The sequence below is a fragment of the Ursus arctos genome, unplaced genomic scaffold (genome assembly GCF_023065955.2).
Source record: "Ursus arctos isolate Adak ecotype North America unplaced genomic scaffold, UrsArc2.0 scaffold_30, whole genome shotgun sequence".
NCBI lineage: Eukaryota > Metazoa > Chordata > Mammalia > Carnivora > Ursidae > Ursus > Ursus arctos.
This window is the reverse complement of record NW_026622986.1, coordinates 9,655,859-9,682,672: the sequence shown is the minus strand read 5'-3', so window position 1 is coordinate 9,682,672 and position 26,814 is coordinate 9,655,859. Positions and strand designations below refer to the sequence as shown.

The following is a 26,814-nucleotide window of genomic DNA, read 5'->3' as shown; positions in this document are numbered from 1 at the left end:
TCTCGGCCTGTGTCGTCTCGCTGGCGCCGGGTGCTTTTGGATTTGCTAATTTTCGTTAAGTGTCTCTAGCCGGCTACTCGTCCCCTGTCTACCCAGGAGAACTTAGCGGCTCCCACTGATCAACAGTCTGTCTGTCTGGGCTTTATTGATCACAGGGCGGGCGGCTGGAGGCGGATGCGCTGAGGGGGGGAGGAGGAGGGAGAGGGCTGAAAGCAGACCCCCTTCCGGGCTCCCGACAGAACCCCTTCCTCGGCCACACGCGAGCCGGCAGAGCTCGGCAGGGGGCCTGGGCCGATGGCGCACGCCGGGGGGGAACGCCACTTGTCCTTGGGGTTCGTAAAGTGCGCAGCGTGGCCCGGGAGGGCTTCCGCCAGCGACCCCTCAGTCCCCTGCGTGTTTCGGGGGCAACAAAAAAGTAATCACGGGCTGGGGGACGCCGGCCCAAGTCTGAGCCGTGAGGGTCCCGGAGGCGAGTGCCAGAGACCCGGAGGCCGGGATCGACCCGCGCCTCGCGAAGGTCATGGACGCGCAGGCCTCCGCGAGGGGGAGCGCGGGAGACAGCAGACTCCCCGCCCGCAGCCCCAGACGCCGGCGCCGCTAGGAGCCGCGGGGCAGGTCCCTCCCGGCCCCCCTCTGGGCCCGCCTCCTGGCTGAGGAGATGATTGACTGGAGCCTGACGGCCAATCGGACGGCGCTGGAGCTTGCCGGGGAGGGGCTGGGGGCGGGGCGGTGTCGGGCCGGCTCCAGGCGCGGGGCGCTATTTACGGCGCGGACCCGGGCCGGCCGAGGCGGGCGCAGGCTGGAGCTCGCGGTTGACGGTCTCCGCGCGCGCTCGGAGAGCTTCTCCCTTCGCAGAGTGGCCGGCTGAGGGGGAGCGAGGCCGACAGCCCCCCCGGGACTGCGGCGCCGAACGGAGCGAGGGAGCCCGGTGGCCGCAGAGTCGGGCCGCGAAAGTCCTCTGGGCTCCTCGGCGCCCCTCCAGCCGCGCTCCATGCTCCGGCCGCGGCCCGGCCCCTCGCCCGGTCGCTGACGGCGCCCGCCGCCCCGGGGAGCCCCCATGCACTGCGCGCTCCGGGAGCCGTAGGCTGCAGTTGCGCCGCGGCTCCGGGAGCCGGCGGGGGCGCCGCGGCCGTGGGGGGCGTCAATGGATCGCCATTCCAGCTACATCTTCATCTGGCTGCAGCTCGAACTCTGCGCCATGGCCGTGCTGCTCACCAAAGGTGGGTGCCCGCCGGCCGGCCGAGGCGCGGGCTCTCCGGGGAGGGGCGCGCGCGGGTCCCGGGGCGGCCGGCGCCGCGGGCCTTTGAAGGCGGCTGCCAAGGCTTTGTTAGCGGCGGGCGAGGTTTCCTCCCGCGCTGGAGCCCGCAGGTCGCGACAAGTTGCCTGTTCTTAGAAGTCGCGGCGGTGGCTTCGCGGCCGCCCCCTCGGGTGTCCCGGAGCCGGCGCGTGGAGGTGGAGTCAGACCTCGGGGCAAGTGGTTGTCAAAATGTTTTTGTAAGTCTGTCCGCGGTGAACTTCTGAACGTTTGCAGCCGGGGAGCGGGGCCGTCGTGTGCGCCGGCAGCAGCCGCCCTCCGCACCCCGCGGGCGGGGGCGGCCGCGCCGAACCGCGGAGCCTGCTCGCAGCTGCGCGGGGCCGGAGTGCGGGCGGGCCCCGCACGTCCCCAGGTGTGACTCCGTCCGCGCGTGTGCCTTCGTGTGTGTCTCTGAGTGAGCGGCTTTGTGAGCCAGCGAGTGTGTGTGTCTCCGTGTGCTGTGTGGCTTCTCGGGCGGGGAGGGGTGGGTTCTGTCAGTGGTCCCGTTTCCCACTCAGCTCATAGTTTACCCACTACCACCAAAAACAAAAACCAAAAAAAGGAAAAGAAAAGGAAGGAAAGAAAAAAGAAAGAGAAGAAAAAGGTCAGTTTCTTTTTCACCCTGCAGGCTTTCGCCTTTTAGGTCGAAATAACCCAAACTCCTAGATTTCAAGGATTCCTCCGCCTCCCCCCGCCATGAACTCTACCTACTGTTCTGTGAACAGATAATTTTTTTTTTCTTAATGGGAAGCGTTATTTAGCTTTTGCACTACCCCCCCCTTCCTCTAATTGCCATGTAGCAGGCATGAGGTTAAAGGATAAGCCAGCCCAGCAAGGATGATGTGCTACAGTATTTATTTATTTTGGAAGGAAGGGTGTAATTAACCCTAAATAACAGCCCTGGTAGCCTGCAGAGGGGAGCCTCCTGGCCCTATCAAAGGCCGGCAGAACAGGGAGGGACTGAGGCTGACATGAAGTCACAGATACCGAAACTATGTGCCTGATAATGATATAATTAGGGGATCAGAGATTTCTGACTGCTGTGGACTTCAAAAGCTTTAAAAGAAGCCAGCAGTCTCTCCTGTAGCCATCTTGACTAAAGCAGACATTTTTGTTTAATCACTACATACAGTAACAAGAAAGGGGGGGAACAGAAGAGCATTGTTCACTGTTTCCAAATACCAGTCCCCTTTCTGGGCCTTTTGCATGCCACAGGAAGAAACTTTATGAAACGACAGAAATATAGTTTTAATACAGTAATACAAAAGTCCATTCAACTTGTTGAAATGTGGCTCCAATTAAAAAAAAAAGTTGTTAGAACTTTCGTAGTTACCTGTCAAAATTTTATTAGACTGTTTTAGGTCATTGAAAATACAGTATTTTAAATAGGCTCTCGTAAACATTTCACTCTTTTTCTTTTTTCATTCAGTGCTCTTTTTCTGCACTCGGTCTGAGGTGAATAGGATCAAAATGGACTTTGAATCTGTTTTATTTCTACTTTAAATCTTGTCTATGGGATTTGTCAGGCGAGGGATACGTAGTCATCACCACATAAGACTGGTGAGCTTTGTGCAAAACTTCAAGTAAGCTTGGAAAGAGGAGAGAGAACCTCTAAAAAGCAAGGTTCCAACTCGGAGGCCTTCCTGGAGAAGGGACTTTGGCCCAGACTGGGACAGGGACAGGGACAGGGAACTCGCGGATTGAGGCTGGAGCAGGACCTCCAGCTTTGGACGGTTAAACTCAGATTGCCAAAGATCTGTGATTAGCTGTCAGGTTTTTCTAGAATGAAAGCATTAGCAGCGTCTGATGAAAACTGAGCATACCATAGAGTGGCCTGGAATTTGGACAGATGATTAAATGAGACACCTTACTCAGGCATTCACATTCACAGAGAGGAGGAGGAGGAAGAAAGGAGAGGGTAGGAAGAGGTCTATAAAACCACAGCCCCTGGTGTTTAATTTCAGAGCTGGGGTTTCAGTAACGACCCAGAGCCTCAGGTTGGGAAGCTGGGAAGAGGTGCGTGCCTCAGTTCCGTTTACAGTAGCATTAGTTGTGGCATCTTGACAGTGACCAGAGTCACGGGGGTCAGATACAGTACTAGTGATAGCTCTGAGACCCAGATCATTTCAACCAGAGATTGATGCTAAAAGCCTCAGAGCGTGCATTGCAGCAAAATGTTACCAGCGACTTGCAACTCCCCAAATAAGTTTTATAAAGGAAACTTTTAATCACTTCCTGGAGAAAAATTTGAGGTTTTCTTAAGGATTTTTCATTCAACCAGCAGAGGATTTTCAGTTTCAATGTTTCCCCTTTTAGATCCCATGTTGAATTACATGTAAAACTGGGGGGTTAAGGGGAGGAGAAGTTAGCTTTGCTGTTTTACACCCTCCTCCCCTCCTCACCCACCCCCCTCCCGCCCCCAGTTTTATGACTTTCCATTTGGGCTGAAAGAAATTGACTTTGGCAAGCAAACCACTAATTGTAAACTGCCTAGTTCCTGTTTTACAATATACGGACTAAAAGCTCCTCTGCATGAAAAGATCTTTATAGGCAGAGTTTGCCTTTTCTAGAGAGGTTGCAAATAGCTGCCCAGTTTCATAGTTTTAAAACCTCCTGACCGGAGCAATTTCTAGATTGTTGTGTTTCTAGTTAATAACTTTATAAGGTGTTAGCTAAAGCTCTTAAATCTTGGCACAGCCCTTTAAGGTAGTAAACAATTCAGTAGTTCCGATCAAATATTTATACTGACAAAATCAAAAAGCCTAGCATTTTTATGTTGTACGGTCACGTAGGATTAAAATGAATAAACAGTATAATTTACCTTACGGTAGGAGAAGTTCTTGCGATGATTATTTTCCTTCATATCCAGGAGTACTATTCTGAATTACTCGCGAGCTCCTCAGAAATCGCAATTGAACTTTGATTCTCTGCAGTTGGGATTAATACGGTTCTAAAATTAACATTTAACTGGGTTGAAATTTAAGCACTGGCTTGCACAGCGGGCTCTCCCAAATCCACCTGGGGCTGCCACTGCCGGCACTCAGCTGAATATTCTAGAAGTTCGTGCCTTTGATCTTGAGGTTGAGCGATTGCCCGGGTAGAGGGCTCTATCTGGTCTCGGAAGGCAGTTGACACAACTTCTCACTGTTTCCAGGTGAAATCAGATGCTACTGTGATGCGGCCCACTGCGTGGCCACTGGCTATATGTGTAAATCCGAGCTGAGCGCCTGCTTCTCCAGACTTCTCGATCCTCAGAACACAAATTCCCCGCTCACCCATGGCTGCCTGGACTCTCTCGCAAGCACAGCAGACCTCTGCCAAGCCAAACAGGCACGAAACCACTCTGGCACCACCGTGCCCACATTGGAATGCTGTCACGAAGATATGTGCAATTACCGAGGGCTGCATGATGTGCTCGCCCCTCCCAAGGGGGAGGCCTCAGGTAGGTAGAAGCCCCCTCTCCCCAGAACCCCCTCTCCCCAGAGCGCCAGCCTCCTCCAGAGGCGCGCGGCGGCCTCGACTTTGTATGTCTGCTATTGATTTTGTTGTTAATGTAATTAGAGACACCAGCGGGAGAGGCATGGCTGGATGCAAAGATGAATCTCTATTGAGTAGCTTTCATGTCTGCCCGAGCGTGAGATGTCTGTCTACATAATAGGTTTTGCCCGGTTTTTCCACATTTTGAAGACCCAGAAGACCCTTACTGTTCAGTGAGGACTGGCCCTAAACAGCCCGTTTTTGGAAGCTGATCTTTGCATCGCTGGGCACCGTGTAGTTTGTAAATATTGTTGATTTCAGCGTAAGCTGCTCTCTCGTGGGGTGCCCACGAATCCCTGCGGGAGGGGCGACCGCAGTTTGCTCACGCATTTGTGTCGCTCTAGGACAAGGAAACCGCTACCAGCACGACGGCAGCAGGAACCTCATCACCAAAGTGCAGGAGCTGACTTCCTCCAAAGAGCTGTGGTTCCGGGCGGCCGTGATCGCCGTTCCCATCGCTGGCGGCCTGATTCTGGTGTTGCTGATTATGTTGGCCTTGAGGATGCTCCGAAGTGAGAACAAGAGGCTGCAGGACCAGCGGCAGCAGATGCTGTCCCGTTTGCACTACAGCTTCCACGGACACCACTCCAAAAAGGGGCAGGTGGCCAAGTTAGACTTGGAGTGCATGGTGCCGGTGAGCGGCCACGAGAACTGCTGTCTGACCTGTGACAAGATGAGACAAGCGGACCTCAGCAACGAGAAGATCCTCTCGCTCGTTCACTGGGGCATGTACAGCGGGCACGGGAAGCTGGAGTTCGTATGACGGGGTCTGACCCCGCACCGAAGTTCTGGGACGCTTGAAGGCTCGGAGTTCGGCTGGACAGGAGCACTTTATCTGAAGAAAAACGAACTCGCGGAATCACCTTTGAGAGACGAAATGACCTCTGCAGACAGAATCTTGGATATTTCTTCTGAAGGATTATTTGCACAGACTCTTAAATACAGTCAAATGTATTATTTGCTTTAAAATTATAAAAAGCAACGAGAAGACTGCGTACACACTGTTACCAGGGTTATTTGCATCTGAGGGAGCTGGAATTGAGTACCTAATAAACTAAAATGTGCTCTGTGTAAGCTCCAACATCTTGATTTATTGTAAAGATTTAAAAAAATATATATCTATATATATATTTTGTCTGAAATTTAGCGGTGTCTTGTCCTAAATTAAAAACTAAGCGGGAAGCCTAAGAAACTCCGTGTTAATTATACATATGAAGATGTGTTGTCACTCATAGCAAGGTCTCAACTGTAGGATTTGGCTTGTTTTGTTTTTTGTTTTTTAAACAAGACCAAGATCTTGTTTATCCTTACACGCATATTTGTAGCTTTCTTGCAGTGTGGAGAATTTCTTAAATGTGTCCTGCCCATCATTCAGTGTCCTACCCACATGTTTTTGTTAGAGTAATCCTGGTTTTTAGCTTTCACCTAAGACAAATCTTACGCTTCTTTATACCAGGTCGGATATGGCGGATCAGTGTCTGGAGCTGTCTTGTGAGCAGAGGTAATCTTCATCCGCTTAATCCCGTTGCTCGGGAATGCTTTTTGAAATGTGTCTACCTCCAACCAAAAAAGAAAAACCAAACCAAACCTGCTAAACGAAACTCCTTGTCGTTAGTCACTGCCTACTTGTACTGTTGATTAATTTAGCAGTTGGCTTTGTCTCAGACCAAATTAAGTATTTTGGATCCCAGATTAGCCAGACTTGATTGTATCACGCTCCTGGTTTTCAAGCCTTCCTTCATCGCAGTGTTACACTAACACTTTCTTCTTCTCCGGGTTTAGAAAGGGTTTCAGTAGTGAAGGTTATTTGTATCAACTGAGATTTAAAGAACACTAGGTCCCCCTGCCCCCCACATTGACTCCGGCCACTGATACACTAAGTAACAGTGTTTTCACTCCTGCAGGACCTTCTGTCTGGCAATGCTGCTCAGCCTGGACTGGAATCCATGCCACATTTGTGTACTTTCTCCCCAAATAGGTCTTTGTTATCCGAACGTGAGAAGAATTTGCCATGTAGGATTCTTTTTTTTTCCCCCCTGATTCTTTTGTATATTTGAAACTTTTGCTTAAAAATGAACCTCTAGTCTGCATATTTGAGTATGGGGTTTTCTTTTAACGCGTGTTAAAGGATTGTGTGTGTGTGTGCATATTTGGGGGATTATTTTATGATAAGCACGATTTGGGTCCCTTCAGACAGATGCAGTCGCCAAGTTCATGGAAGAATTGGAGTCGAAATGACTAGGGTAAAAACGAGTACCTAGATTATTTAATAATTAATAGGGCCACAGCCCCATACAAAGTAGACTATGGAATAAATACACATTTTAATAAATGACGGCATTCGTATTGTGCTTTCTGAGAATGACAGTTCTTGCACGCATGACTTACAGTTTATAAAGGCGTGTTGCTTCTTGAGGGAGCCAGAGACTTGTGACATAACTATCCAAGCCCACCTAGAGAAGAAAATTCACCGAAATTGCCACTCGATGGAGTTTCGACCCTCACCTCCACTTTCAGCTCCAGATCAAACTACAGGAGTTTCATGGCTTGAAGATTAAAAGACTTCTTGCTCCCTATCCATTCTGCTTTCACGTACAGCGTCATGCAAGCTCAGAGATGCCTCAAGTAGCCTCCGTGTAGCTAGTCTTTCCCCCCAGCGGGCCCTGCTATTACTCTCATTCACCCCATTTCTTCCAAATACCAGTTAACTAAGAACTCAGCAATTTGTTAAATAAGGCAATGAGGGATTTGAAGTCCGATATTTTGAATCACTTGGAAACCAGTAAACCCCATCCTCCAAGGAAAGGCTGGGGTCTCAGCCGGTGCTGACGTCACAGACATTTACTGGAAGATGAATGCAAAAAGCCTCCACTTCCATGTTCTGTGTTCGCTGCCCTGCCTCTTGTTTCTTCTGTAAATTCATGAGGCTGTTTACACCCCCCTGTTCAGGGGGGTGATGGCGCTGTGCACCTGCCCCCCGCCCGCGGACTGGGTGTCTGGGGTGCTCAACTGCTAGCTGCGTAGTAGACTGGCTATTCCTCTTCCCGTGTCTTTTCCTAATGACGAACCCTTTCCCCTTCATGTGTTGTATTCATAGATACTAAATGAGATATTTATTCACTTAGTATCTGCACACTGCCCTCGCCGCCAGTCTTAAAAGGCAGATCTGGGCATAACTCGGCCTTTCGACGAAAATATTGTGGGTCTGTCAACTTTGATTTTTACCGAGAACTAAATATAGGTTCTCCTTTTGCTTTCCCGTGAGAGTGTGGAAGCTGCCAAGAGCAGAGATAAAGGGCCCTTCATGAAATAACTACCTACCTGATTCGGTGATGTAAGTAAGGTGATGACTGCTGTGTTTGTTTTTCCCTCCTGGAGATGTTTACTGTTACTTTGAGGTGACAGGACAAGGCTGGGCTAACCAGGAACAGCCCTTGTTTAATATTGACATAGAACTCCCCCCAAAAGTAAGATTTTTTTTCTAAGTGGAAATTTGCCTCAACCAGAGACAAATGGGACCAAATTAGCCATGATGTTTCTATATCTACACCCCTTCCATTCTATCCCTTTCGAAAAAATTGATCTGTACGTGGTTATGTCTTTTATGTTATCCCCCCCAACACACACACACCCTTATTTTGAATGGCTCAGAGGCTTCCTAGGAATTGACTGGTGTGTCTCTAATTTCTGCTGAACTGATTTTATTAAAAACACTGCACCATAGGGGGTTTGACCTTCTAAAATACCAAACATGTCTGCTTTAGAAAATCACAAAGCTCTCCTCTGAAGAGCTCGTAAATCTGGTTTCAATATGGGTTGATTATAGGCTAAAAGCTTGAAAGCAGGGGCATCTAGTATCATGAGTCTGGAACTAGCCTTTTTGGGGCCAGGACAGCTTTTTTTCCTTATAACCTCTAATTGGTCCTCTTCTCTGTCTCTGCCCGAGTAATGTCAAACGTCCTCCAAAAGTTACACGGTGCGATGAGGCCGAACTCATGCAAGGGTAGCGGTCAAGTGCGCTTTGGAGTCGCATGGCCTGGGTTCCAGGGCTGCCTTTGTCTCTACTAGCTGTGTGAACTTGGGCAAGTTAGTTAGGCTCTTGAATACTCAGTTTTGTTACCTATAAAATGGGGGCGATGATAATGCTTTATAAGATTATCGTGTGGAGGTATAGTAAGCTATTTTTTTTTTAATTTTTTTTTTTTTAATTTATGTGACAGAGAGACAGCCAGCGAGAGAGGGAACATAGCAGGGGAGTGGGAGAGGAAGAAGCAGGCTCCCAGCGGAGGAGCCCGATGTGGGACTCGATCCCTTAACTCCGGGATCACGCCCTGAGCCGAAGGCAGACGACTGTGCTACCCAGGCGCCCCGTATAGTAGCTATTTCTATTAATACGCACAAAGGTCTTGGGTGAACTACAGTGGCCCCAGTATTAACTCCTCAAGATTTGAGAGCTTGGCTCAGTTGGTTAAGTATCTGCCTTCGGCTCAGGTCATGATCCCGGGGTCCTGTGATTGAGCCCTGCAACCGGGTGCCCTGCTCAGCAGGGAGTCTGCTTCTTCCTCTGCCCCTCCCCCTGCACGTGCTCTCTCTTTCCTTCTTGCTCTCTCTCTCTCATAAATAAAATCTTTAAAAAAATTTTTCAAAAAAAATTTTGAGAGCTTGGCCCTATTACTTTTACAGTGGATATTCACTTGACTTTTTTGTATTTCAGATCTTTCATTCCTGAGATTTGTAGCCCCTTCGGTGACCGGCAGACTGCATGTAACATTTTTAATATTTGTTTTTAATGTATTGCTTTTAGCCTCTCATCTATGAATCATATTGGTTTGTCATTGTTTCCTTTTGGAATAATCATGTGGCTGCTGATAGGAACACTTCAGTTTTGTGGACCTATTTTTTTTTTTTTTTTTGGTATTTGACAGAACGAAGTGCTAGCGTTTCACCTGCTCCTGGTGGTTAATCCAGTGAGAAAATCAAGGGAGCCCAGTGAGATGACGGAGACTGTTTCAGAATCACTTGACCGGTTTGTGATCAAAACATCTAAACAAGTGCCACCACCAATTACAATCTGCCCCATAGGTGCTCCCACCCAAATACAAATAGTAACACAACCGGCTTTCAGGACTGTTGTGAACCTTTTCACATGGGGTTGGGGGGGGTCGTCTAGTTAGAATTAAACTCCCTTTAATTCACCCAGGTGGAGTTAATTTAGTGAGTGTCTCTGCGGGTCACGGTTGTAATGGAAAAGGAACTGCTTCAGACACCAGCTCACTCTTCTTCCCTCTCTTTCTTCCATGTCGTTCTCACTCTGCTGCTTTAAAAAGGCAGGTCATTGATCTGAGACTTTGAGACCCAAATTAAAAGCTCCTTCAGAATTTGAGAACTCTTCGTTTGGAGTACAGGTTTAGACTCTGAGCACGTCCTGGCTAGTCTGCTCACGCTGCACCATTTTGCGGTGTGATGGCGTAATTCACTTGTCTGTTGTTCTGGAAGTTTGGGGATAGACCTGGGGAGGTGGTGGGGCTGAGTGTAGTCAGATGGGGATATACTTCTTGCAGGAAGGTGGCGATTTTCCAATGGATCTGCTTTGGAGAGTTTCAAAGTGTGTATTCTAGGGGAGGCCCACAAGCCATATTTCTACAAACTTTCCCCATTCTATGGATATGAAAAGGGATTCCAGGAAAGGCATTGATGAGCAATCTTGGGAGATACTTTGGATAAGCAGTTAGACAACATCTCAAGGCATCTGTCATTCTTCGAGACCCAGTGGAGATGCCTCTGTCTAGTGGCCAGTAGCCCGCTGGCCTCTTGGAGGCTCTCTCAAATTGTGTTTGGCTGCCTAGATTAGATTGATGTTGGAGTAACCTGAGCAGAATCCTGAAGAGATGAGTTGATAACTATTTCTATGTGTGTAAATATACGTACATACGTGGCATGCGTATGTCTATGCCATGCTAGCCACATAGTCTTTGAAATCCTGGAATAATTTTGCAGTGAACAACTTTCAAGGCAGAGTGTAAGTAGATGTTGGAATTTATGGGAAGTCAGCAATTTGTTTTTAGACATGTGAAGACTAAGTTAGTTGTGATGAATTAATAAAGTCAGAGGCTGTTGTGTAAATTCACTCTGAAAGATCTCACATTACAAACCTAATGGAACAAAAATTGTTTTAGCAGTTAAAACCAAGAGAAATACAGAAAGCTCTTTATCCCTGGTCTCTTCCCCTTGGAATTTCCCTCGGGAACTGATGAGGACAGTGGAAAAACACCACACTTCTAAAAGCAGTTTCTGACTTTTCAAGTGTTGGAAGTCCACGCCGAGGCTTTTTTTTTTTTTTAAACTAAACTTAGTGGATGTGATTTTGATACCCAAGACTTTCGTTCACAGTTGCCTTGCTAAATAGGGTATTTCTCACCTGGATTTAGGGATTCAACTGTGAAATCCTGGTGGGGAGGAGCAAGGACCTATAGAGCCTTTGTACTTTGCTGTGATCCAAGGACAGCAGACAATGAAGGGAAGGGAGACTGAGCCCTCTTGCATTAGGCGTCTGAATTCAGGTTGTCCGTAAATAAGCAAATGTCTTCCTCTTTGGTTTCTCTACTCTAAACTATTGTTTTAAAGATTTATAATTTTGTATGGGAACCCCAAAGGAAAACAAGTTGCCAGTGAAGGGAGTTGAGGAGAAACAATTCAAACGGATCTGGATATTAATGAAGCATTGCTAAGGTCAAATGTATCCCCACTTTTAAAATCTGGTGCGCTCTCCAGGTGAATTCAAGGATACGAATTCTCACCTAGAAGGATTATCATCATTCCCCGTTAAACTAAGAGGTGTACTTGCCTTTTAGCGTCGTGAAATGTCCAAAGTTTTCATCAAACAGTGTTTCCCTAAGGATTTTGAAAATAAATCACCCAGAGTTTTGTTGGTCCAAAAGGTGAAGGACCTAAAATCAGCAGGCTGACCATTTCATCTTCAACTGTCTGGTCCCGGTCACACTGGGGTAACTTGGGGAAACTTTATTCTCCTGGAACTAAATCCCTAACCAGGGGCTCTACTGAAAGCAACAAGTAGCGCGCTGCATCCTTCGTTCAGGGACACACCAAACGTGAGTTGTATATTACCCGAGTTGTGTATTACCTGCCGCTCTGCAAACACCTAGCATCTTCATTAAAGGATTACCTTCTACTTCAAACTCCAACTGGCTCCTATGCATCCGTTTATATTATACTTGAGAATTTCTATGTTTCTTTTATTATTAGTGTTCTCTCAAGAAAATCATTTATCGCATAGGTAACTTTAAAGGAGATGTAAATTTTAAAAAGGTGTGTGTTTATGTGTGCCTGGGAGTGTAATCATTCATGACTTCCCAACCCTTATAACCCTTGCACTGTTTCTAGTGTCCCATAATCCTTTCATTTATTGAAACATATTGTATACATACACATATTTACATTTTCCATGCGCCCTGACTCAAACCGTCAACTGGCACCCAGGAGTGGGTGTTAAAAATAAGAGGAGGGGAGAAAGAGAATTTCTTTTTCTTTAAAAGCAGCATGGTTGTCGACCTTCAAAGGCGAACTTTTGAGCTGGAAAGAGGAAGCATATCCTCTCGGCAAAACCTGGGGCAGCATCGATAGTGTTGGATCCGGAGCTCGGTTTCCCCTGGGGTTCTTGGCTTCTGGCTCCCAATTTCACAGGCAGACAAAGCACAGAGGTGGTGCTGCTTGAGGAGGCTGTCCAAAGAGGGGGCTGTCTGTCCATCCGGGATTGCTAAATGTCAAGGGTCATTTCCCAGGCCGACATGATTGTGAAGCAGGCTCGGAGGGAAATCTTGCGAGGCCCAGGACGGTGACAAACACTCCCCAGGTGGGCAGTAAAACCCGACGACCTTCCCCGACTGGTTGAACAATGAGAGGTTGTTCGTTGGCATTTGTATGTAAATTGTGGTGAGTAGCGAACAGGTTGCTTTGAAATGCTGAATTTGTTTATCCCACCGTGGGAAGCCCGACCTCTTCTTCAGGCGCCGGAGCTGGAAGGAGCTCTTTCTCGAGGCCCTCGGCGTGGAATTAGGTCCAGCAGGGTCCCCAGCGTGGTCATTGACAGGTTGGGCTTCAGGAGCGAAGTGCGCGGCTGGTCCCTGGACTGACCCAGACAGAGGTGACCTGCTGGGAAGCTGCTGGCTCACCACGTTCTGGAGTTTTCTCTAGGTCCCCTGGCTAGGGCTGAGCCACCCAAACAGCAAACAACTGAAGGGAAAAAACACCCCTGTCTTCAGAATATCCATCACATAAATACCTCGTCTGGAAAAAAATACATCGGCCATTTCCTTTGGCTTCCTCTTCATACCTATTCTGGGAAAGAGCACCTCCCTCCCAGGCCTCAAGAAAGACTGGCCACTGAGTGTCTCCCTGGGTTGTGTCTTTGAATGACCTTTTTAAGTCAGAAGCATTTGTTCAAAATGCTCATCCTAACATTTTTATAGTCTCCATAGCTGCTAAGGGTGTGCGTATGGTTTTGGCGTCAGAGGGACCTGGGTTCAGGTTCAGCCGTGCCTTGTTACTAGTGATGTGACTTTGGGCCAATTAACCTCTCAGTTAATTTACTTACATGATATTATCAGTGTTTGGGGTTGTTGGGAGGATTAAATGAGGTTATGCAAATAAAGATTTAGGGCAGTTCTTGCAAAGTTGTAAATGGTAGTAGCCATTACTACTAGGTACTGTTCCTTCAAAAGCCCTTGAACTGTCTAGACATCACACAGGTGGCCAGGGGTCACCACTCCTACTTTACAGACTGGGTGGACTCAAAGATTTAGCCATGTTTTATCTTTTTTATTCGTGAGTGTCTTTAATTTGCCCAATTTAACATTTCCATGCTTCTATTTTGCTCAAGACTGCAGGAAAGTACTTAATCTTGATGTGAAAATATTAAAACGACAACATCCCTTGCAGGAGAACGTTGCTTATTAGGAACAATGATAGCGCCTCACCGCCGCACAGAACAGTTAGCGCCAACACCGTCCAAAATCAGGGAGGGCGTGTTATCCGCTCCCTGTTACAACAAATACCTGGTTTTGCACATCCTGTTAACAAATGCACACCTGTCGAGAGTGTTAGTCCGCTCTGCTGACTTAGCTGACACAGGCCCAAGCCACCGCTCACCGAGTGGAGTCCAGGAGGTAGGAACCCTTAGCACCGCCCACTGTCCCCTCCCCCTCGGGGGTGGGCTGAAGGGCTGGCCAAGGTCAGCCTCGCCGGAAGGCAAGAGGCGAATTAGAATTTTGTTCTGGATTGCGCTCATCAAGGTGGTTCTCAGGATCATTTGTGCTTCCAGGAAACGGGCGAGCCTAAAAACGCAATTCAGCTTTGATACTAGTACCCGTTGTGAAGCCCGCCAACTTGTCGCTTACGGTTCCTTCCTAAGAATGTTGTGACTCGCATGGTTCTAATCTTTTCGTGTTTCTGTAAATTAGCCTCGCGTGGATGTGACCCGAGCTAGTGACAGATGAGTGGGACTTCTTCAGGTCTGGGGGTTTATCTGTGTGTCGCACACCTGCACACAGCATCTCTAAGCTGCTACCCGACATTCCTGGGGACACTTGCTGAGTGAGACACGGCGGGGTGCAGCACATCTCCCAGCTGACCACCAGCTCTTGAACCTTCCGGCTCATGTTGGGTCCTTCCCCTTCCCCTGTTTCTTCTGACCCCCCTGCGTCGTGGGCACACCCCCACCCACTGCTCCCTGGAGACTTGAACTTTCTTACCTGTCTCTGACTCTCCACAGCTCAGGCCACCTCTCTGGGTTCTGACCCGTTCTGCTCTGGCTTCGTGTCCTTTCTCTCTTGGGCAGCTGTTTGTTTGGCTTTTGCTCTCTGCCCAGCCAGTTTGTTTTCCAGTGACTTGATGCGACACTTGCTCTTGCCTCAGGCTTTCGTTGGGCAGCTCTCTGCGTCAGCTTTGTGCCATGACGTCCTGGACCGGGCCTGGGGGATCCTGCCTGCCTGGGCCTGGACCCCTGGTTGTGTAGATACACTCAGGCTACATACTCAAGGATCGCATTGTAACTCACCGCACCAAGCTCCCAAGACACGCGTTACCCCGCCTTTCCTGGGGGCATTCCTTACCCAATCATAGCGTAGGGTTGGAAACTATGGACTTAGGGGGTATGAGGCCAACTGCAGTGCTCAGGGCCAGGGTGGTGGTTGAGAGAAGAGGCCACTCTCCTCAGGATTGAGAACATACTGGCAATTTCTCTGGGGCCCCTGACGGTCCCGGGGCTCTGAGCTCATCATCACCCTGGAAGTATGGCCCATCCCTCCAAGGCCCTCGGCTGATAGTTTTCTCAGAAATCTGAAATAATCTCCCTAATTCTTGCAGCAGGCAGGACAATGGACGACCATCCGCTGTTTGGTTCTCTGATGAAGCTGAGTAGTGGCTTTTCCAGGCCACTGCTGGATTTGGCTAGAGAGATGGAGGAGGGCATGCTCTCTAAGAGGTCAAGGTGGGCTTCCTGGTGGCTGTGAGCTGGGGCTGGGCACACACACCTGCAGCCAGGGAGGGAGCTCCTCAGAGTCTCCTCCAAGAGCACACGCTCCAAGCTGGCACAATGCTACTCTGAATTGACAGGCCCAGCAAAGGCCAACTGGGTCACGGCTGGAAGACATGTCACGGGTATTGGGGACAAACTGATGGCCCATGGCAGGCAGCTGCTCAGGCTGGTGCCTGTGGGCTCACTGGCCTGAGGGCTCAGCACAGGCCGTCTGAGGTGAGTGCACCTCTCTGGCCACGCCTCGTGGGCCGGCACCGTCAGAAGGCTCGCTGGGCTGCTTTTGCTGGAGCCTTGCCCCCCCCACCCCGCACCCCGTGCCAGGCTGGGACCCAAGCAGCATTGTTTTCGGGTTGGTGGAGGACAGTGTGGCAGCTCTGACTGTCCACGAGGAGAAGCCTCAGAGCCTTCCTGCGTGTTCTGGCCGAGGCCTTGTGTAGCCTGTCGCACGACGCCTGGCACGGCGGAGCGGACTAGTGCAGTCTGCCGCGGCGACGGCGGTCGCTCTGCTGGCATCACCCTTCGGGCTTCTGTTCCCCGGCTGCACGACGATGATGAAGGCAGTTTTTTGTCTGTGAAAAAGGAGCCATTTGTTCAAAGATGCCGCAACGACTGGTGAGATTTACCAAATCATGCCAACCTCTAGCTTCAGCCTTTCCATTTTTATTTTATTTATTTACTTTTTTAGAGAGGGAGAGAGAGGTGAATTCCCAAACGGGCTCTATGCTGAGTGTGGAGCCCGATGCGGGGCTCAACCCCAGGACCCTGAGATCACGACCTGAGCAGAAGGCAGATGCTTCCCCGACGGAGCCACCCAGGCGCCCCTCCATCTTTTTCATTTTTAAAATGACAGTCACAAGATCACGGTTTTCCTTCTACTTCAACTCTCTGCTATGGGAACAGGGCCAGCAAGGCCCTTTGATATCCTTGGGAAAAGCACTAGAAAACAGGGACTACTACCAAAACGTTATTTTGGAATAAAGATAAGTTTTTTCTCATGTGTTTCCATATTTTTATTTCTTTTACATTTTTAGTTCTGTGAGTTTTTTAATGTAGGTTTTCTTTTTTGTTTTTGTTTTTTTAAAAGATATTTATTTATTTATTTGACAGAGAAAAAGAGCACAAGCAGGGGGAGAGGGAGAAGCAGGCTCCCCGCTGAGCAGGGAGCCCGACATGGGGACTCGATTCCAGGACCCCGGGATCATGACCCGAGCTGAACGCAGACGCTCAACGACTGAGCCACCCAGGCGCCCCTTAATGTAGGTTTTGAATCATGTCTCCTTTCTCTAGTATTTGTAATTAATCCGTAAGGTTGCTTTCAGAAGACAGAAAATGGTGTATTCGGGACGCCTGGGTGGCTCAGTGGTTAAGCATCTGCCTTCGGCTCAGGGCGTGGTCCCGGTGTTATGGGATCGAGCCCCCACATCAGGCTCCTCCGCTGGGAGCCTGCTTCTCCCTCTCCCACTCCCCCTGCTTGTGTTCCCTCTCTCGCTGGCTGTCTGCCTCTGTCAAATAAATAAATAAAATCTTAAAAAAAAAAAAAAAGAAAATGGTGTATTCAACAATTATACGCTTACAACCATCTGTCCTTCCTTCCACCAATAAAAAATCACCAGCCGTTTGAATTATTGTTTGTGATTGAATTTACATTTACAATAAGCCTCAGGCTTAGAATTTGGGCTGGGTGGGTAGGGAGAGAAGAGAGAAAAGTCCAAACAGTATAATTAACAAAAGTAGGAGCAGCATTGTTCTGTACAACTTGAAACAAACATGTGGATTGCCCTAGTGTCTTGAATACAATGGAACAATATAAAACATAAAGTTTACTCCCCCCACCTGAACCAAAGAATCCCCAAAACCTTGGAGAAAAGTCTGCTTAAAAATAATCTTAGTCTTGGGGGTACCTGGGTGGCTCAGTCAGTTAAGCGTCTGACTTCGGCTGGGGTTGTGATCTCGGGGTCCTGGGATCGAGCCCTGCATCCGGATCCTGGCTCAAGGGGGAGTCTGCTGGTCTCTCTGCCCCGACTCAATCTCTCTCTCTCTCTTTCTCAAAAAAAACCAAAAACAACAAAAACAAAAAACCTTAATCTTGGGGGCACCTGAGTGGCTTAGTTGGTTAAGCCTCTGACCCTTGATCTCAGTTTAAGTCTCAATCTTGGGGTCGAGAGTTCAAGCCCTGCATTGGGCTCCATGCTGGGTGTGCAGCCTACTTATAAATAAATAAGTGAAAAGAAAATAACCGTAATCTTTGTACTTTTCCCCTACTTGAGACAAATATTATATAACAATAAAATTGTCTTTTCTTTTTGAAAAATTCCTACAACCAGCTGAAATGTTAAGGTAAGTAGACTGTGTCTTGTCTTGGTTAGAAATAGCAAGGAGTATTCATATTTCTTACTGATCTATGCCTAAATGTTTGGTATTTAAATGGTACTTAATAATTGCAAATTTAGGGGTTCTTCTGCCTGCCTCATAGCTGGAAAAAAGTAGCTAAGTGGCTTGGCCAAGGCGGTGTTGTGAACAGGGATTTCTGCCCAGGAGCGTATTGCTGGGCCATCTTTTCTCCAACAGATACTGACAACGTGTGACAAAAATAAAACCAAGTTCAAACACTCTTACTTCTGAATGGAAACTTTATAGTGGCGCTTTGTCTCTACCTTTCAGGAAGGCAACGCCACCCGAAACACAAACCACATTATCGCTGCCAAGTCCTACCTCACCCCTCCCAGTGAAGCTAGAAGAAAGTTCTCTGCCTTGCTTGTTTCTGGGGCTGAGAAGAAATGTGTTCTCTTCTTTGCAGATTTAATTCCTTGAGGGAAGATACCACATTTATTTTTTAGGTAATCTTTATGCCCAATGTGGGGCTTGAACTCACAACCCAGAGATCAAGAGTTGCGTGCTCTACTAGCTGAGCCAGCCAGGGGCCCCAAGATTTACATGTTTTCTGGCAGCGATGGGGAAAGGCTTTGTATTCTCCTCTCCAATGACCCTCTTATTCTGGGGACTAAGAGAGGGCGCTGTCAACTTTCCTTCTTCTGGCTCTTGGGAAGGAGGAAGAAAGGAAGATATATCTTCCTATAAGATATAAGCTATATCTTATATATCTCTCATCTTCTTTATCCATTCATCAATCAGTGGACACTTGGGCTGTTTCTAATAGTTTGGTTATTGTGAATAATTCTGCTATAAACATAGGGGTGCATGTATCCCTTTGAATTAGTGTTCTTGTATTTTTGGGGTAAATACCTAGTAGTGTGATTCCTGGATCATACAGTAATTCTATTTTTAACTTTTTGAGGATCTGGTGAACTTTTGTGGTTTATATTAGTGAAACTTTCTGGAAGATCTCTTTTCTTTCCTTTTCTTTTTTTTAAATCTTACTTTGTTTTATTGTATTTTAGAGTTATTTTCCTCTTAGAAACATAGAACTACTTATAGAAAAAAAAAGATGTGCTTAATTCCCTCTTTTAATAGTCTTTGAGTTTTAATTTTTCGGTAGGAACAGAGAGATCCTTGTGGGATTTCAGTGAATAGTACCAGGATATATTTTGGAAAGTCGTAAAACGTCAAACTTTATGTAAATTATATTTCTAAAGCTTCAATAATACTCAGAAACTGTAATTATGTTGGGACAGTGTCTTTTTCAGCAAGAGAGCCTCAAACAACTTTCTTCATGGCTATGCTTTGACAACTCCATTCACTTTATTCATAACACTATCCTAAAAGAATTTCCTTTCAGAAAACAGTTAATGAACCCAGCATAATGGGAATTTTCTACACGATTGAATTCATGGAAGAGTAACAACCTATTTCCAGAATAATCAACCAGTCCAGAGACACTCAGCTTCTCACTGAACAATGAATATTTGATATTTCAGAACTAAAGTCAGCAATGTCGTGGAAATTGTCAGGCACTGATAAAAATGCTAGAATCAGAAAGTTAAGACATCGAGTTACATGGAATGGTCCAGTTAAGTCCAGCTCACAAAAGGTCACCAGAATGACTAGCACGTGAAAGGTCAATGTTTAACTTTCCCAAGTTCTGCTTCAAAGAAATGTCTAAGAGAGGAAAGGGAGGGAGAGAAACACAGAGGGAGAATCTTGGTTGGTTCTATCAAAGCATTAAAAGCTGTTCTGGACAGAGAACGAGAGGAAAGTTTTAATAATTTTCAAAAAGTCTTTATGTGCGGGCACCTGGGTGGCTCAGTTGGTTAAGCGCGCGGCGTTGTCTCAAGTTGTGATTCCGGGGTCCTGGGATCGAGTCCTGCATGGGGCTCCCTGCTCAGCAGGGAGTCTGCTTCTCCCTCTGCCCCTCCCCCCGCTCATGAACTCGCTCGTTCTCTGTCTCTCAAATAAATAAATAAAATCTTAAAAAAAAAAAGAAGTCTTCATGGGCTATGCAGACCGATTCTTCTCGATTTACTCTACCCTACGGTTGAGAGAGAGAGAGTGGGAGAGATGGAAAGAAACAAAAAGAATGAGGGGGAAGAAAGAAAACATAAAGAAATATTAGAAGAGTGGGTGTGGAAAAGGGAAACAAATGGAACAGGTTAACATTTAATGAAATAAGCCCCAGGGTCACATGTGAGCCTCTAAGGGGCGGTTAAATCTGGGATCTAGAGTCTGGAGAGCTCAGACCAGGGTGTCAAGAAATGCAGGGTCTCCAACAAGGGCTCTGTTCCCAGCATCTGTTAGACCCCGGCCCCTCCTGCACTGTCAGCTCCTCGTCATTGTTGTTTCTGCTCCTTCCCTTGTCCTTGTCTCTGCTGGCAAAACGCTCAGACAAGGTGACTTGGCGGCTGGTCCACAAACTGTTCTCTACTGGTTTGTTGAGAGCAAGCATCGAGAAACATTTAAGCAGTTCGATGGAATAATGTAATGTCCATAGAATCTAAGGAAAGATGGGACTTCATCTTGTGTATCTTTGTTTTAAATTTGATTTCAACTAGTAACTGATCTTTATTGTATTTTACCAAATACCGTCTGTGATCGCTTGGGAAAAAAGGGTCTGACGTTACAGTTAGTTTGAAGCACTGCTCTGGAGAACCAAGGAGATAGTGCTTTGAAGGAAAGCGTATCCCGCTCTTCCAAATGTGGATGGAGTTGATGGTAAAAAGTGGAGGAGAGCCAAACATTTCTCCCCCCTGAAGAGTCTGGTCAGAAGCAACAGTGTCTAGTTAGTGACATTCTTTAAAGCAATGATTCTGCAACATATTTGTCTTAGGACGCTCTACAAACTTTAAAAAATTCAATTTCCACGTGTTCATTGCTAGTATATAGAAATGCAATTTTCAATAAGATTTTCTTTTCTTTCTTTCTTTCTTTCTTTCTTTCTTTCTTTCTTTCTTTCTTTCTTTCTTTCTCTCTCTCTCTCTCTTTCTTTCTTTCTTTCTTTCTTTCTCTCTTTCTGTCTGTCTGTCTTTCAAGAGCGCAAGTGAGGGGCGCCTGGGTGGCTCAGTCCTTAAGCGTCTGCCTTCGGCTCAGGGCGTGATCCCGGCGTTCTGGGATCGAGTCCCACATCGGGCTCCTCTGCCGGGAGCCTGCTTCTTCCTCTCCCACTCCCCCTGCTTGTGTTCCCTCTCTCACTGGCTGTCTCTCTCTATGTCAAATAAATAAATAAAATCTTTAAAAAAAAAAAAAAAGAGCTCAAGTGAGCAGGGGAGAGGTGGAGGGAGAGGTAGAGAGTTCAAACAGACTCCCTGCTGAGCGCAGTGCCCACCAAGGGGCTTGATCCCAGGACCCTGAGATCATGACCTGAGCTGAAATCAAGAATCTGACCCTTAACCAACTGAGCCACTTGGGCGCCCTTAGAAATATAATTGTTTCTGAAGTATTTTCTTTGTATTCTGTGACCTTGCTAACCTCACATATTTGGTCCAGTAGGTTTTTTTGTTGTTTTTTGGGGTTTTTTTTGGGTAGATCCTTTATCATTTTCTACATAGACAGTCATATCATATGAGAATAGAGGCAGTTCTATTTTTTCTTTTCCAGTCTGTATTACCTTTTTTCTTTTTCTTGCCCAATTTCCTTGACTAGGGCTTCCATTATAATGTTGGATAGGAGTGGTGGGAGCAGACATTCTTGTTTGTTCCCAACCTTGGGGAAGAAAAACATTACGCCTTTTACCATTAACTGTGATGGTACCTGTAGGGTTTTTTATTTTTTTATTTTTATTTTTTTAAGATTTTATTTTAAAGTAATCTCAACACCCAGTGTGGGGCTTGAACTTACAACCCTGAGATCAAGAGTCACATGCTGCACTGACTGAGTCAGTCCAGCACTCTGGGAGCTGTAGTTTCTTTTTCTTTCTTTTCTTTCTTTCTTTCTTTCTTTCTTTCTTTCTTTCTTTCTTTCTTTCTTTCTTTTTCTTTCTTTTCTTTCTTTCTCTTTCTCTCTTTCTTTTTTAAAAAAGATTTTATTTATTTATTTGAGAGAGAGAGAGAGAGAGCACAGGCAGGGGGAGGGGTAGAGGAAGAGGGAGAAGTAGGCTCCCTGCTCAGCAGGGAGCCTGAAGCGGAAATCGATTCCCAGGACCCTGAGACCATGACCTGAGCCAAAGGCAGACGCTTAACCGACTGAGCCCCCCAGGCACCCCTAGCTGTAGTTTTTTTTAAGAAAGCACTTTATAGGGGCGCCTGGGTGACTCAGTCGGGTATGTCAGACTCTTGATTTCAGCTCAGGTCATGATCTCAGGGTCGTGAGATAGAGCCCTGCGTCAGGCTCTGTGCTCAGCACAGAGGCTGGTTAAAATTCTCTCCCTCTCCCTCTGCGCAAGCCCCCCCCCTTCGCTGGCACACACACTCTCTCTCTCAAAAAGTAAAAAAAGATTAAGAAAGCACTTTATGACACTGAGGAAGGCTCCTTCAAGTCCTAATTTACAGTTTTATCCTGAATGGTGTTTTCTCTTGCCTTGCCCTCACTTTCATGGGTCTTCACCAGTGCCTGAAGATGACAGTTTTCTGTCCTTCTGGAGCAGTGAAGCTTCTATGAAAGAGAAGAAGGATCTTTGTCCTTTCTTTCTGCTGCTACTGTCCCCTCCCCAGGCCGGTACCACTCTTGCCCCAGTCTTTCTTGTGAGTACGGAGTGAGGTCTGGAGAGGAGCCTGTGAGTGGTATAGCGTGTTCTTGTTTCTATCCTCACAGTAACCCGTATTCAGCCTTTAGCAATTCATCAGCCACCTAGCTGAATTCTCCTCACCAGCTTGTAGGTTCCTGGTGGCGTCCGCCCCAGGCAATCGAGTACCCACCTTTTCTCCTCCTGTAGGCTTTCTTTCCTCAGATTTCCAGTTAGTTGGTGGCCCTGAAACCCCAGCTTTCTGACAGGTTCAGGAAAAGCTGTGAATTTGCAGATTACCTGACCTTTGTGGTTGTTGTTGGACGTGACACAGCAATGCTCTTTACAGCTTTCTGTATCTTAAGCAGAAGCCTGAACTTTCCTGATTATTAAAGACCAAAAAGAGCTTTAGATAATGGAGATGAATCTATAGACATTTATCATATTAGAAACTTAAATGAGAAATTTAGAAAATATGTGTTATTAAAAATCACAATAATATACCGATTACATGTTATTATAAATAGCCCATTTTAAATTTTAAATGAAAAGTAACTGCATTTTCCAAAACAAAAGATTAGTGAAAAGCGTGGTTGTGTATATTTTTGAAAATCTCTTTAGTGTATGGATTAACAGAAGATGGCTAAATTCTCATATTTGCCTTTTTTTTAAAGATTTTGTTTATTTGACAGAGAGAGAGGGAGAGAGTGCGTGTACACGCAAGCAAGGGGAGGGGTGGAGGGAGAAGCTGTCTCCCCCTGAGCGAGGCCCCTAATGCAGGGCTTGATCCCAAGACCCTGAGATCATGTCCTGAGTCGAAGACAGACACTTAATCGACTGAGCCCCCAGGAGCCCCATCATATCTGCATCTGCATTCAGTCTGTGGCAGTAGCCTCCATCACGAAGTCTCTGGAATACTCCATTATACGTTAGTGAGAAAATGAGGGTAAGAAAATACAAACAACATCTTATTAGGAGAATAGTTTTGACCTTGTAGAACCCCAAAAAGGTCTTGGAGACTTGTAGGGTCCCCAGACCGGACGACACTTTGAGAACTTCCGGTTTACAGCATCTGCTCAGACAGTAATGGAGAGTGTATCCAATCAGCCCATGAAGCTTGAATATCCTCCAATATATGTGTATTTGTTCACAAATTATATATATGACTATCATCAATTCGTATCTTGTATATAATAGTGAAGCAACTTCTTACTATTAAGCTAAAATAAAATGAAATAGAAAATACAGCATTTCCTTCCTGTCTCCTTTCCTGCCACCCTATGTACCCTTGACCCTAATTTGGAGGACACTGTTTTAGAGGAGCACCTGGAGACACGAAGCCTTGCTCTCTGGGGCCGATCCTTTCCTGTAGGAAGCTACAGGAAAGGAGCCTGCCCTGGAGAAAAAGGAGGATATGGAGCCCATACCTGGCAGTGGAAAGGGAAGTCACACAAATCATGGTCTCATCGACTGTAAGACACCTTGAAGCATCACTCCAAGGGGTTTTGTTCTGTGATGGAATTCATAGCTTCATGGATGACAGCACCAAATCCATTGCCCCTCAACCAGATTCTTTCAAGAAGAGGGTATTAGCAGGAAACTTTGCTTTGTTCCTTCCTGGTCCCAGAGCAGGGCACTGGGTACTAGATTCATGGGAAGACCAGACTGTTCCTTGGCTATTTCTCCATGATTCCGATCCTTTCCTAGCTGGCTGTAAGAATATAGTTTATTTTGACCCAGTTTTCAAGGTAGACATCAGAGCGCTGTAGCTTAAGAGCCTGAGGAATGTGTTAGGTATTTTTTGCTGAGTAACGAGTAACCCCAAAACTTGCAACTGAAAGCCACAAACATTTATTATGTCGCAGTTTCTATAGGTCAGGAATAATGACAGCTGCCTGTGGTTCAGAGATGCTCACAGGTCTGCGGCCCTGGAGTTGGCCAGGGCTGCTGTCAACTCAAGGCTCAATTTGGGGAGGATCTGCTTCCAAGGTGACTCGTGTGGCTGTTGGCTGAAGGCATCACCTCCTTTCTGCGTGGGGCTCTCCCTCAGGGGACACACGACAGGCAGCTGGCTCCCCTCAGAGTGAGCCCACAAGAGAACAAGGGAGGATGATCATAACAGAAGCCACAGCCTTTCTGTATGGAATCTCAGAAATAATAAGCCACCGTATTGCTGTATTCTATTTGTTAGAAGCAAGTCACTGGGTTCCAGTCCACACTCAGGGGAAGGGGACTCCACAAGGAGATAGAGTTCAGAAGGGAGGGACCCCTGAGCTATCTCAGAGGCTATATACCACAGAGGGGGAAACCACTTTTTTGGATTAATTTCCCACTCTTGGTAACTGACATGTTTTTCTTTATCTCTGTGGCCTATTTACTAGAATAAAAGCTCTATGAGGAAAGAATTTCTTTTTTTTTTTAAAGATTTTATTAATTTATTTGACAGAGATAGAGACAGCCAGCGAGAGAGGGAACACAAGCAGGGGGAGTGGGAGAGGAAGAAGCAGGCACATAGCGGAGGAGCCTGATGTGGGGCTCGATCCCATAACGCCGGGATCACGCCCTGAGCTGAAGGCAGACGCCCAACGACAGCGCCATCCAGGCGCCCCAGGAAAGAATTTCTGACTTGATCACCCTGTGTACCTCCAGGACTTAAAATAGTACCTGGCAGGAGGGCATACATATTTGTAGAATACATTCATATATCTGATTAAATGATGGCAAGGGAAGACTCATGATAGAGGTTCTCAGTCCTTTTGTATCGTGTTGTGCTTCTTTATTATTATTTAGAGACTGCAGGCCCAAGGAGAATGGTATTTTCAACCAGTTCTCACTGCAAACCTAAAAAAAAACCTCTCAGAGTAAATTCATAACCCTGGTGCCCTAATACCTCAGAGAAGTGAGAAATCAGAAGTGTTTGCCCAATGTCCAATCAGCACATGAAAAGAGGCTCAATGTCACTCTAGCCAATAGAGAAATGCAAGTCAAAACCATAATGAGGTATTCACACCCATTCAGATGACCGTTCTTACCAATAACGATAACAACCACAACAGCAGCAACAACAACAAGAAGGTGAAAAATCAATGCTGGTGAGGATGTGGAGAAATTGGTGTCCTAGCGCATTGCTGGTGGGGGTGTAAAATGGGGCAGCCATTGTGGAAACCATTTTGGTGGTTCTTCCAAAAGTGAAACATAGAATTACCATATGACCCAGCAATTCCACTCCTCGGTATGTACCCCAAAGAACTGAAAGCAGGGACCCAAGCAGACCCCTGTATGCTGGTGTGCACAGCGACAACATTCACGATAGTCCCCTGGTGGAAGCAACCCAAGCATCTGGCAGTGGGTGAATGGATAAACAGAACGCGGCACATACACACAATAGAATATTACTCATCTAGAAAAGGAATGAAATTCTGACACTTGCTATGACATGGATGAATCTTGAAAACATTACGCTACGTGAAATAAGCTAGACACCAATGGGCAAATATTGCACGATTCAGGAAGGCACAGTGGGGAGGACAATCTGCTTTACTCCAGTCTACTGATTCAAGCAATCTCACCCAGAAACACCCTCACAGACATACCCAGAAATATTATTTGACCAAATATCCAGCCTCCCTGTGAGTCAGCCAAGTTGCCACATACGATGAACCATCACGAGGGCAAAATAAATTCCAGATTAGAGCTGCTGCTAGATGGGGCTCCCAAGAGGAACCTCGCTCTGGTCAGGCCTGGTGTGGAGATGGTGAGGGGCCAGTGGAGAGACCCCAGCTGATCTGGACAAATCGAAGACTGACAGAATGGGATACCCATGTGCCCAGATTCGGTTCAGTTTCACACAGAATTAACAGTACAAGAGGGAGGTTAAAAGTGCCCAACACATTTACATTTCTTTTTTTTAGAACTGGTTTACTGAACTAATCAGCCGTCTGTAAGAGTCCTGGTTGATGTCCTGTGAGGATCTGTGGGAACTCTTTTCCCGTCTTCTTGCCCAAGCTTCTAGCTGTAGCAGTTTTGATTCGAGTGGTTTCAGACGTCAGTGATTTTATTCTGACTTTTGGTCTTGTTCTCTTCCAGAGAAGCCACATTTATGTATCCTGTTTTAGAATTCTGGGAGCATGAAGACCCAATAGATTGAGTTTTCCATTGCTTCTTCTGACTTAAATATTTCAATCTTTTGGAGACTTCCAACAGACTCTGTCATACCTGTTCCTGAAAAACTGGAGTTTGGTAAGGGCCGTATCTTACTTAATACTTCAAATTCGGGGATCCCACTAATCATCGTTTCCTCTCCTCTGCAAATCTGACTGTTCCCTAGCACGCGCTCTGGGGGGCTGACCTGCCGGCTGAGAAGGTAGTCTTCATTTGTGG

At 46.8% G+C, this 26,814-nt stretch overlaps 1 protein-coding gene across 1 annotated transcript; it reads left to right on the top strand.

Annotated features, from left to right (window-relative positions):
* The first annotated feature begins 758 nt into the window (after positions 1-758).
* On the top strand, positions 759-7,182 carry BAMBI (BMP and activin membrane bound inhibitor). The gene is made up of 3 exons (XM_026483503.4): positions 759-1,220; positions 4,449-4,736; positions 5,176-7,182. The coding sequence occupies exons 1-3, from the start codon at positions 1,145-1,147 to the stop codon at positions 5,592-5,594; spliced, it is 783 nt and encodes a 260-aa protein (XP_026339288.1). The 5' UTR covers positions 759-1,144; the 3' UTR covers positions 5,595-7,182.
* The last annotated feature ends 19,632 nt before the right edge of the window (positions 7,183-26,814 follow it).